We start from the raw sequence: 13,177 nt of genomic DNA on the forward strand, positions 1-13,177 counted from the left end.
CCAATACATTTTCATTCATTCTTCAAATATAATTCACTCATGTGCATTAGTTTAGAGCGGCTCCTGTTTAGGTTTAGGCTGTGTCATGGGGTAATTCTTCAGCATAACCACGGTGAACCCTTTTATGCATGTACACATCATCAGTCTGCATCACTAACTCATGCCAGCTGTCATTGCCTCATCAGTCTACAACTAATAAGTCCTTTGCCAGAAATGTGGTTGCATATTTCCCATGTGTCAACAGCACAATCCCTGCATGCCTGCGTGTAACCTGCCCCACCTCCTCCTCTTCCTCTCTATCCCACTCTGTGAGAGCAGGGCCCCTTCTGATTGACTCCAAATAGTGGTTGGCAATCCTTTTTTTTTTTTTTCTTTCTTTCTCTTCCATTTTATATATTCTACCTTTACCTCTTTCTTTCACCTCGCTTTCTTCTTTATACGTTTCCCTCCTTCCTGCTGTCTCTGTCCCCTCCCATGGCACCCCTCCCTCTCTCTCATCCTGCTGTGTGGTGGGTTTGCAGTTGATTCTCCGAGGCATGAGTGAAGCATTAGTAGATCGCCGGGCAGCTCCAGCCCTTATAACTCTGTGCAGTGGGCCTGAATTGTGAGTCAATCAACACAGAAAAATCTCTCTGTAAACACTGTCCTTTTGTGGGCTGCATCCTTGCAGTGGTGCGTGTTCATATAAAAAGAAGAAGAAGAAGAAATTTCTTGAATCTGTCTTGCTGAGCTGGCATCAATATGATGCCAGAAGTCTAAGTCTTATTTCGCTAACACAGCAGTTTTTCTAACCACAACAAAATCCAGTGAACGAGGAAGTAAGAGCCTGAGTTCGCTGGCCTCTCTTTCTTACCTCCCATATTCAATAACCACTGATGTCAACCCAGTGACTCACACTGACTAACAACATCTGTGCTTGGATAAATAGTTAAGTCTCCACTCTATAGTCCAACAGGAAAATGTTTATGCATATTCATTCTGGTGATCTTTAGAATAATTAGCAAACAAATTTGATTCAGCCCTGTGTCACGCTATAAGCTGGTAAACACATAGCACGCTATAAACAACAGCCTGTCTTCTGAGCCATGTCGTGACAATAATTCAAAGGGTTTTTTTGGCATGGATCTATCAAACTCAACACTAATGAAATTTGTGGCATCACTGCTGGAATGCAGCCCCATTCATCTCATGGTTCTCTGTAATGAAATACATTTTTGGGTGCATATGCTTGTCCCTAAATTGTACTGTGAACACAAATTGATTTAACTTTTAATGCATGTTTTTTTTTCTTTTTTATTTGTAGCCTTAAAAAAATTGGCGTTGCGTATTTTGCCGTATCTACAATTAGCAGTTTATAAATTAAAAATTAATGTTTTTTCCTCCAATGATCTCTCAGATGACCTTTGGCTTTTCTAGTCCTACTGACTGTGAAATTATTATTTAACATCACTCTAACGCCCCCCTCCCCATTAACCTTGCTTACTTCCATTCATCACAGTCATTAAGTCAAGTGATTAATGTCAGATATTCTTATTATTGTTTTGTATTTTTACAGCAGATTTAAGATTTTCATTTGTAGTTGGATTTTCTTCAAGAAAGATATAAATATATATAACTGTACTTTATCTTATAGTCCACTGATTTCTAAATATAGATGTGGGTCAAATAATATTCACAAAAATTGAGCATTTTGGTGCTCTGTATAGTCAGATGAGCCCCCAGATCTTGGCTAAATTGATCATTACTGCTCAGATGATCACCATTTCAGATGCTCAGTCCAAACACAAACTCTCTATACAGCAGCTCTGTCATTCAAGTACTCAAAGCACTGATGGGTCATGCACTTGACACTTTACTTGACACATGTAAATTTCACTGTTTATGGACATGTAATAACTTGAGCATAATGTAGAGCCTGATCTGGCACTACAGTAACCATCTCAGTCATCATTGTGGTTACCAGTGTGTCATTACACTGTAATCACTATATTTATGCAAAACTTAGAACATGTGTTAGCCACAGTAGTCCTAATTCTTTAACTTGTTGTGGGTTTTAGGATAAATGCTTGCTTGACACTGGATGTGGCACTGTAATAAAAAAATGTACACAAATGAAAAATTCTGGAATCCGTTAGCCGTACTGTTTAAAAATCCCTTACGTGCCTTTTATCTTATGACATACCCTGAACACATCTCACTTCTTTTAATGTGGTTAACCCAATAATGTGGTGTTTCCCACATTATGAAATGAATCCGAAAACCTTTTTCCAGATAATGTTTGACTCATTCTAATTCTGCTATAATGGCACGCTAATGGAGAGTTGGAATGCCTGAAATAGTGATTAACTGACTATCTATGGTCAAAGCATTTTCTTGCATTCTTGCTGTTTGTAGCTCAGTGAGGATCTCTACTATTCCTGCCTTTGGTACCATAATGGAGACTGTCACTCAAAAAGAGGTGGGGAACTGTCAAAATACACAGTGATGAAATTAATTGAAAGCATTTTTAAAATCATCATCATTCTAAAATGTATAAAAATACTTTTGCTTGCGTGTGTTTAGCTGCTGGAGCGTGTAAAGATGCAGCTGGCGTCATTCCTGGAAGACCCTCAGTACCAAGACCAGCACTCTTTGCACATGGAGATCATCAGGACATTCGGAAGGGTTGGGCCCAACGCAGAGCCACGCTTCAGAGACGAGTGTATGAAACTGACTAACTGTTTAAAAGGGGACTTTATGCTCAAACTTTCAGCTCAATGTGTTTATTCTTGGACTCGAATCAAGGAGCTTTGCAGGATTCACAGCTTAAGAAAATTCCTGTTTACCTTAAACTGGGCTTGAGTGCAGACTCTCAGCTTATGCTCTGTAACGAGGCGTTTTAAGTTTCTTTCCCTTAAAGGCCACACTTCCTTTAAGCCAACTTTTTTCTGGTTGGCTTCCCCTCACAATCAAAATATTTGAACAACTGGTGGATTGAACTTTGTTGTCTGGGATTACCATATAGTGGGTATCTGCTCCTACTGTCATCATTGAGAGCTACGCGTAGGAAAAAGCTTCTGAATCTGACCACTTTGTTCATTTTGCTATCTCACCTATGCCAAACCTTGGCCATGTTTGATATGAGCATGCTCCAAAAAATACCAAAAAATAAGGACATCTCATTTTTTTTAAATATGCTTTTTAATCTCGTCATTGTTTTGTTTAATCCTGCTTTTTCTGTGCTCTAACCATTTGCCCCTGTCTTTGCTATTCTCCTAGTTGTGCTGCCACACCTTCACAAGCTTGCTCTAGCTAACAACAGCCAGAGCGTTGAAAACAAGAGGATTGACATTGCCACTCAGCTGTTTGAGGCCTACAGCGCCCTCTCCTGCTGCTGTATCCTTTTAAAGGTCATGGTTCACAGTCCATGTAAGCTGGTTAGAAATGGATTTCCATTCTTAAATGAAAAAGCAATTTAACTGTCACTCTTCGTGATAAGACCTAATAGCTTAAAACTAACCTACTCCAAGAGGAAATATGAGTCCACTCGTCCTTTTAATACTCCTGTACTTATGTGTTTCCAAATGATTTACCAGAAATCAGTGTCAAGTTTGGTTAGGGTTCAGGGTTAGATGTTGTAACTGTAAGTCAGTAAGAAGACCTTAAGCGTTACCAGTTATTTCCTAGCTATCCTTGTGAGATGTGCTGGTATGTATCAGTGTGGTCTCGGTGCCTCTGTGTATGGTTCACTGTGTGTATTGGCAGGATTTAACTATCATTTGGCAGAAGGAGAAAGGAAAAATAAGCTGCCTCCATTTTGGGGCCAGATGTAATTACAGGGTTGGTTAAGCAGAGGAAAGGATGAGAGAGGGAGAAAGTGCGTGAGTGGAGGGAAAGGAGTGAACATCAGCTCCAATCCTTAGGAACAGTTCCCAGGACAGAACTCACGTTTATATCATCTCTGCCGTTTCTGTCATCCCTCTTTTTTCTGATTCTTTTTCCTCTATTTCTCTTTTACTCTTTTTTTCCCTCTTCTCTTTTTCATCTTTACTGACAACCCAACCCCACCCAGGTCCAACACACACACACACACACACACAGATAGACGGCAGCTGTTGAGGTTCATTCCTGTGGATTTTTGTCAGGCTGTGATTTTATAATGCAGTAGTGTCCAGGAGGTATAGCCCTGACCTCAGAGCCTCTACCTCCCACTGCACTTCTTTCTCCTGTAATCAGTGCGACAAGCTCTGAAAGTGTACATTTCCATCCCTAAAAATAAAGACGTGCTCACCGCTGGTCCCATATAGTTTCACTGGGTTTGATGGGTGGCAGAACACGTGCAGTCCAGGATGAAGGAACATGGAGTAAAGTTTGTGTGAACCTATTTTCATTCTCAGATGGGTGGAGTGTGCCCTGTAGCTATAAAGTAATGAAGTGACTTTCTCATGAGTTTTTAATTGTAATTACCATTTATTTCATCAGCAGAAAAATATTTTAAATTGTCCTGAAGTAAACCCCTCCCATCTGGTGATTCCCGGAAACACTGTTATTGCTCAGTAGTATTACTAACTGTCTGACCTTGGAATCACCAGTTCTTTAGTTTACATGTCTATACAAGTAGCAACAAAAACAAGATAGTCTGGGAGGATGAATATTGGGATATAATAACATAGGAGGATTTTTACAATTTACTAAGTGCATTTTGCAACTTTTTTTTTTTTTAAAAAAAAAGCAAAACTCTTTCAAATTTGTTTACTGTATTAAGTTTAAAAGTTCAAATTGCATGTATTGTTTTAAGAAATAGATAGCATTTATTGTCCTTTTTTTCCTTTCTTTTCTGTTTTACTGTATTTGATCTAATTTAGTAGTTGTGATTTGTGGAGAACCAAGTAGTTTTAAAAGGACTTTAAACTGAACACTTGCATTTGAGTTTCTAATAGCTGCATTGCTTCAGTTAAGCCCTTAACTTTCAGTCCAGTCATTTCCGAGGAGGTGATGGTCAACCATTTCCTGCCTGGTCTCAGGTGTCTGCGTGCTGACATGGAGCAACTCTCTCCAGAGCATGAGGTCAGGAGAAAACACAAAGACATGCTTGCACATTCATATAAGCCTGACTGATATATTGATATTGGCATTCATAACAACCAATAAATTAAAATGAAAAAATTAAAGAAGACAGCCTTGAACCATGAATGTAGATGTAGCACAGCTTAGCCACCAGAGGAGTATACAGTGGTCCCTCGCTATAACGCGGTTCACCTTTTGAGGTGTCGCTGTTTTGTGGAATTTTTATTTTTTTTTTTTGGGTGCAATTTTGCATGCTTTTTTTTTTTTTTAAGTGCGCATTGTGTTCTGCTTTCTGATTGGCTGTAGACCATTGTCAATCAATCTTGTGCCGTATCTCCTGTCCAGTACAGAATGCGTTCAGCTTGTCAAATTTGCATAAATCTTCGATTGCTAGCAGTGTGACTCTGAAGTGCTGTACTGTGTGTTTGTAAGTTTTGTCCAACAAACACAAAAATGTCGATGAAACATTTTGCACCACCAGAGGCAAGAGAGAAAAGTGGAAATGTTCGAGCCTGTTGGAGAAAAGTGTATAAAGTGTGTAATGAGGGGTTTTACAGCCATAAAACATCGATAACAATTAAAAAAAAATCTAGTTCGTTTGCAAATTTCACCTGTCACCTGTTATTTTTAGAATGTAACTACCGCGATAAACGAGGGACCACTGTGCTATGAGGGAATTGTAACACCAGCAGGATTTCTTTACATTTGCTTGCTTGTAAAAATCTAAAATCCCAGTGAGAGAGAGTGTATCATGGGGATGGTTATCGACTGTTATGCCGGGCTTTCTGCTTCAGGCTCTGTGTGTGATCACATAAAATCGAGTGCTCCTGCAAGTGCAGCATAGTCCAGTCAGACAAGTCATCAGATGATGATGATTAAAAAAAAAATTCAACATCGTTGCGTTTTGATTAGATTAGTGGTTCAGAAAGTCCAGTAATCGGGTGGTCTGGCAAAGAGATCGGTAAAATAAACATTTTAATTTGAGTTCTCAGTGCTGCTGTTTATTTTAAATAAGACAGCAGCACATTAGAGCTCTGAAATTTTAAGTTCATTCATTTAAACATTAAAGGTAAATGTTCTGCAGCCAAATACAGCAGATGTGAAATCAATTTAACTGCAGTTCTAGTAGCTGCAGTTCCAGTAAATTATAAAAACACATATAAATTTTCTTCATTATCAAACATATACATTCCAGCAACAATGTGATGCACCGTTTGTGCTGCTATAATTTGTACGGTGGCAGGGATTAACAGCTTGCACATAGAAAAACATATACCCCAGCAGAGAATCTTTCTTACACTCCATGCTCTGTAATGCATGCTGTAAATACAAGAATCATTGAAAACATGGTCAACATAAACTCCTCCTGACCAGGTTATGTGTTCAGCAATAGTTACCATGGTGATTTAGCCAGTTAAATGGAGAGCAGCTTTCGTGTTACAGAAAACTCTGACTTCAAGCCCAGCGTTGCTTAGTAAACCATTAATCTTGCTTTTTTGTGATGATCAAACAAGATTGTTTTTAAGATGCATTGTGATGCTGTCTTAGTAAGGACTCGTAATTAACCGCATGTAATAAATGTTAAGCAGATCTGAAGCCTGAAAGGAAAGACATATTGGCCTATGTGAAAGATTTACATAAACAAATATTGGTGTCAGTCTTTAAAATTCTATATTGTTTGGGCTCTAAACTCTACACATCATATTCGTGCGTGCATACACATGTGTTTACATGCTTTTATATTCCTTTGGGGTTGCTAATTCAAACATGTGGACCTATCCGATGTGCTGACTGCTTGGGAATAAGTGAACAGCTGAAAGCTGTTTTTATTGATGAGCCACATCGTCTAACTTTGTTTTTTGTTTTTTTTGCTACTGATCTGTGATCTTGCACAAATAAGACAAAAAAGACTGTCTTTCTCAGACACACTCATACACACACCTCTCATATTTATTTGTGTCTTGGAATCTCACGCGATCCGTTTCATGTGAACATTTAGCCAAGGTGACTAATGATCAGCTGACTCTTTCATTCATAAGACATCGACTCTTGACTGTAAGCTGTGCATACCAGACTCTAACAGATAAAAAAGGTTTCACGCTGTGAAACATATGAGCTTTAAAGGCCTTTATAGGACTAACCCTGCCCAAATAAATACACGAAAATAACAGGAACTAGTTTCAAAAATTTGACAAAATAATTTCTCTTTTTATTTGCGTCTGTGTTAATTTACTTCACTATTAAATAATTATTATGTTTCCATTTTGCAAGTTCCTCTGTTTTCTATCAATCTGTTGAATAGAGGCAGTCGTTTCTGTTGTCAGCCTGGCCTTGATTAAGCAAAAGACATGAAAGTTAATCCTATAACACAGCCAGTGAATGACAGCCAAGTCCTTTCAACACTCAAGACACACATAGAGAAATGTAGTAGAAAAGACGCAATAAAAACCAGCATGCCAAAAGAAATTGGTTGGGTAAATAACAGTAATGTGAATTAATGTAAAGGTAAAAATCACCTGAACAAAACCAAAACATGGAGAAACGTTTGCGGTTCTTTTTTTTCTTTTTTCTTTTTTTTTAGCTGAATCTGTTTCTTTCATTCGCAGGTGATTCTTAGCTCAATGATCAAAGAGTGTGAAATCAAGGTGGAAAACAGAGCGATGTCAGACCCACAAGGGTAAGGCTCAACGCACCCCCATTCACACCATTACTTTGTTCTGAAAGGAATGTCAAAATATGGGCTTTTATTGCATAAGACTCTGACAAATGAAGACAGAATGAAGTAGCGAAGGATCCTTACCACGTGGCGAGTGTGAAAGACAGAGCCCATATAGTGGGAGTTTTGGGTTTTTCTGTATCCTCCGTTAGGAGTAATTTTAAGTGTCAAAGCCACACGAAAGGAAGATTTTAGATCCATGTATATTTGGAGCTCATTAAAAAGAGGGGCGAAAAAAGTGTATGTTTGTGAGCATGTAGATGCAGGAAATGTGTATAAGTCTGTGCGAGTAGATTGTGTAAAAGTGTGTTCCCCCGAGGTTACAGCCGTTAAAGTCTCTGCGCTCACGCTGAGAGATTTTTCTTACCTTTTCATTTTGTTCTGCCAAGTCTGGCTTCAACTTCTCTCCCCATAACTGGTAACTCGGATTGTTACTTTTTAAGGAGTTCTGACCTCTGAGAAAAGAGGTTTGGAAAGTTTTGTACATTTTTAAGCCCCATTTAATTTAATTTTACTGTAAAAATCATGTGATTCTGCGCTCAGTGAATTCTTTACCAAAATAATTGAAGTAGGATCGCCTAACATGGATCCAATTCCATGCCACTGAGATTACATATTAGAGTTTCTAACTCAAGTCTATGAAGTTTGATGTGATATTAAAGGCTCATGAACTACAGGTGGTACACAAAAGCATGGACTAAAATGGTTCGCAGGTCATAAAGTGCTTTGAGTTGGTGTTATGTTTGTGCTGGTATTGAGCAATGCAGCTCTTTGGCACCAACTTCTTCTCTGTATCATTCTGAGTCCGAACAAACTCAAAAGAGGAACTTGAGGAGCCGTTAGACTGTAAAAAATCAGGAGGGGCTGAATTGGCAAACAGTATTTCCTTTCTAAAGTGGAGTAGAGGGTGGTGTGAGCTCAGACAGATTGCAGAGGGATTTTTGGCATAGTTTTGATTTGATTTTGATTTTAATACATTCATATCGAAAATGGCTAAAGTTCACTGATGCGTCATGTCCACGTCCTAACGTTGTCTTTTTTTTTTTTTTTTTTTTTTTTTTTTGCATAGCTCCATGTCAATTGCATCCAGTTTGGTGGGTGAGGATGCCAAGACCAAGTTTCTAAGTAAGATGGGTCAGCTGACTACCTCTGGCGCCATGCTGGCCAACGTCTTCCAGAGAAAAAAGTAATCCCAACACTGACCGATTCATCATCTCGAATAACTGACCAAACGCTGCACTCATTGGGAGCATTTCGTTTTACTGGGAGTAAACAAAACAAAACAAAAAAGCATATGTTCAGCTTCGAGCAGACGGAAGTCAAGTGTATAGTTGAGTTGATTTCGAGAAATTTTGCTTGAAGTTGTATTGATTTTAAAATCTGTGCAGCAGGACTACTTGTTAAACAGGGATGGTTTTCGCAGTGAAAGCTTCTGAGGTTTTCCTCTGCTCGTATTTTCCTCTCCTCAACTATTAATCACGACAGATTCATCATCAAGGACTAGGATTTGCTTTCATTAGTCAGTGTTAGAATTGTCATGTCACAACAGAAAGAGAGGAGAGACGAGAAGAAACTCTACAGTATCGAGACTAACCCACAGCGATAACGAGGAACTCGTTACCTGGACATTTCCGGACTTGAAAGGTATCACTGAGTTTCTTTTAAGTTTTAGTGCAGTACTTCTTGTATCAGAAGAGCCTCACTCGTTTTTGAGAAGCAGAACTCTGAGCGCAGCCTGCGGGGGTTTCATTTACGATGTTAATGGGCGCCATTTTGGATCAAAAGGTTCGAAAGCAGTCGCATTAATTACACTGAAGGTCTGAACCACCAAAAGGCTGCGCGGATTATTTAGAATGCCTTGTACAGTGTCTCTGTACGGCTCTGAAGTATCGCCTACTTGAAACTATTAAAAAGAAAAGTGTCTTGCCTTTATTTCTTCAGTCTCTGGTTTTTGTTTTGATAGCTTCTATTTTATAACTTATTTATGTCTTAATGAAGAAAAACATACTTTATTCCAACTTCCAAAGAAATTTGCACTTCACTTTACTATTACGTTCTTTATTATCTATATTTCTTTTGTTTAATCCAGTCTTACACACGGAGATTATCACTATTGTTAATGATCTTTTTTTATCCATTATGGCAATGTGAAGTTGAAGAGAACACTGATCATAATTATTCCTTCTCTGTCTGTTGCATCTTGTCTCTCAGTGTTGCAGTGTCTCTGATAATTGTACTTTGTTTTTTTCTAACGTGGGAATTTGGTTCTTTTTTTTTCATTTGTCGTTCGTTCAATTTGGACATGCTCTAAGAGAAACCGTAAATAAATGTATCATACACTGAACTGAAGAACACGGTACTCATTGTGTATATTTGAAATTCGTGTCTTGGTGTAATAAAAGATGGAGATCAGTTGTGTACTTAAATTTACTTCTGGAAGGTTCATTGAATGCCTGCATGTACCGGGACTTTTTTTTGTTTGGTCCGCCGCAGTGATTAAGGAGCTCAAAGTGTCGGCAGGTGTTAGAAGGCTGTAAAACGAAGTCATTTAACAGGAGAAACGCACACCGCCCGTGTGCTTCAACTTCAAACGTTTCAAGTCTCCTATTGTCTCCTTAGTACAACAAACCAAAGTCCATCTTATGGGACATTCCCAACAACTTAACACCCCCCAAAAAACAGTAATAAAAGCCCAGATCTGCCATCTAGATTACACTATCTCTCAATCCCTGCATGTTTTGGAAAAATGACTTTGTAATGATATGGTCAACTTTGGCCTTAATCCATAAAAGAACACGATTGAACTCAAAGAAGTGTGAACTCTAACTTTCAAATGGGTTTTTGACAGCCCTGTAGTGGAGTCCAGTACATTGATTTGTGATTGCAAGATCTTATTTAGCGGTTGAACATAAAGCGAGTTGGCCAACACTCTGATAAAGAGCATTTGCATATTCAAGCTAATATTCAACCACCATCACTGATAACTCGCCAGGTGGATAAATAATTGTTACACACTGTTAAAGCATGGCATCATGGCTTTGTGGGCGTGCCTGTTGTTCTACGTGTGTGGGTAAGTGCGTGCTGTGGTATTTATGATTTGCATTCAGAGTGAATAGTGTTGTCCAAACAACTCGTGTATCCAGACAGGTGTAGTCATACACACAGCCGAGTATTTTCTGTTCATGAAAAATCTCTTGGTATTTGTAGAAATTGTGTCTGAGAGGAGCTCTTACTCACATTAGTGGTGACTCACGGATCACATCTGTTTCCAAAGGCAGATGAAGCGATGTAGATCCAGTCCTAAAACCACTGGAACACGATGGCTTTAGTTTTTAAAACTGACTTCCTTTTTTGCCCGTTGCACTTTTCACCGTTTTCAAGTGAGACCATGCCTAACCCAAGAAGATTCCTCCAAAATCCTGGTTTCAAACAAGACTGGCTGTTTTGTTCTGTGGAACAAGTGTGTGTTACATTAAACAAAACCTTTCAGTGACTTATGTGAGTTTAAGGATGCATTTTTGTTTTTTGTGCCGTCTAAAATAGTTCTGCTCGGTGAACTTTGACTTGTTATAAGTGATGCTAAGCAACGCAGCCCACATGCTTGCAGAACAGTCTGTGCTCTGACCCAGGTCATTAGAAGTATAATGCTTGTAAACCAGCATGGTGTTTGCCTGCAAGCAGAGCTCCATTTTTATACATCAAAACAAGCCGCAATGCAAGTGTTTTTGAAGTGGGGGGACTAACAAGGACTTCTGTGATAATAATGTAGTTTTGTTGTCGGGGTCAACCTAATGTGGATGTTTGATGCTTTAAAAGTCAAGTTTAGGCCTTTGATTGCTAAGAGCCCAATCTTAATTGCTACTGTAACAGCTGCAGAGGCCTCACCACAAAACAGCTTCTCTCAGCATGTTTCTTTCTCCATTTTTTTTTTTTGTTTGTTTGTTTGTAGACAATATGTGCTGCACACTCATAGATAAATGAGTAATTTATGTTTCTTTTTAAAATTTTCTCAGTCATTTTTTCCCCCTCTGGGTATTCTCTCTTCTTCTGTTTACTTCTCTTCTCTCCAGCCTTTGCCCTATTCATCCAAGGCATAAACATTTGATTTAATATTTGCATAACTGTCGTTGTGAGAACATGTTCTTTTTTTTTTTCTCCAAAACATTTCCTTGCTAGACCTGCCAATGTAGGCTTGAGCTGATCTGCCATGCAAATTCCCAGGAAAATAACAACTCCAGCTTTTTCTCATTCTTTCCTGGGCAAAGACAACTGCTGCAGTGTTTCCTGGAAGCAATCGCTACACTTTTGTTTTTGTAGAGAAGACACCATCATGGTTGTTCCAGGACCCACGCTCCAGGAACTATGTTGAGCAAAGCCTACTCATGTGTAGTGATGAATGGCTCCTGCAGGAAGCAAAGTGTACAGAAGTGACCACATGCTTTGACTCCTGCTCCAGTGTATGATGTATGAATTCATCTCTGCCATGAGGTCATAGCTCATCCTGTCTGACCAATGACGTGGGAAGTGTCATCTGACAACCTACAGTACTGTGCAAAACTAGATTTTATTTCCAAGGAGACAAACTTTTGTTTAAAGTGGCATTGAGCAATAGTTCTCCTGGCTTTAGAATTCTCTGCTTTTTAATTTTATTTTTTTATTTTTTTATTTTTACGCATTTTCAGTCGAGTCTTTTTATCTGACCATTTCAGAGAAATGTTTTTCTTTTCTCAACTTTGTTAAGCTACTTGAGACTGACCTATGAATCATTCGAGCATAAAAAAAGTTCTAACTCTACATATAACAAAAAACTTAGCAAAGATCCAATTTTAAGATGCATCTTTAGGCACTTTGTTACTACCAGTCTGTCACAAAAAACACTTTGTGTTCTTTAGACAGAAAGATGCAGCTTGACAACCACAAAACAGTATTTTTGCACCAATAAGGTGTTTCCTCAAACATAATTCCCCAAAATGATGAAACTGGAGATGTGGAGATCATAAGAAGAAGTAGCAGGGCAGCAGATGAACAGTATCTGAAAATCATTTTATTAAGAAATAGGAAAAATATCCTGCGAAAACCAAATACAGGACCTGAGAGATACATCTGGCCCAAAATCGAATCAGTCATGGTCTTAGTGAAAGGGTAAATGACAATAAACGTTTTTTTTTTTTTCATGAAGAGAAAAAGTGGGGAAAAAAGGCTGAAATGTGACAAAATATAAAAGAAATGGACTGGAAAGCTAAAGCAGATCTTATGGAGTGATGAACACAAACTTTAAACATCTGGTTGAAATGAATAGTCTTCAGCCAAATGTAAAGCACGGTGGAGGCTTTGTTATGATTTTGGGCTATCTTTCATTTGGTGCTGTTAGGGATCTTGCCAAAATTGATGGACTTGAGTACAGAAAAGTACTGT

At 38.6% G+C, this 13,177-nt stretch overlaps 1 protein-coding gene across 9 annotated transcripts in view; it reads left to right on the forward strand.

The window, feature by feature from the left end:
* The window catches only part of relch (RAB11 binding and LisH domain, coiled-coil and HEAT repeat containing), a 37,645-nt gene extending 27,463 nt beyond the window's left edge, over positions 1–10,182 (forward strand). For 6 of the 9 annotated variants that reach the window (XM_085173178.1, XM_085173182.1, XM_085173181.1 and 3 more), the window contains 6 exons: positions 2,395–2,458; positions 2,563–2,701; positions 3,259–3,375; positions 4,958–5,046; positions 7,653–7,723; positions 8,832–10,182. In XM_085173178.1, coding sequence (XP_085029304.1) covers positions 2,395–2,458; positions 2,563–2,701; positions 3,259–3,375; positions 4,958–5,046; positions 7,653–7,723; positions 8,832–8,952 — 601 coding nt within the window. In that variant the 3' untranslated portion in view covers positions 8,953–10,182. Of the gene's footprint in view, positions 1–521; positions 605–2,394; positions 2,459–2,562; positions 2,702–3,258; positions 3,376–4,957; positions 5,047–7,652; positions 7,724–8,831 lie in introns of those variants that run through there. The other 3 variants (XM_085173179.1, XM_085173183.1, XM_085173185.1) reach the window with 2 other exon arrangements.
* Positions 10,183–13,177: the final 2,995 nt, after the last annotated feature.

Source organism: Neolamprologus multifasciatus, chromosome 9 (assembly GCF_963576455.1).
Source record: "Neolamprologus multifasciatus chromosome 9, fNeoMul1.2, whole genome shotgun sequence".
NCBI classification, from domain to species: Eukaryota; Metazoa; Chordata; class Actinopteri; order Cichliformes; family Cichlidae; genus Neolamprologus; species Neolamprologus multifasciatus.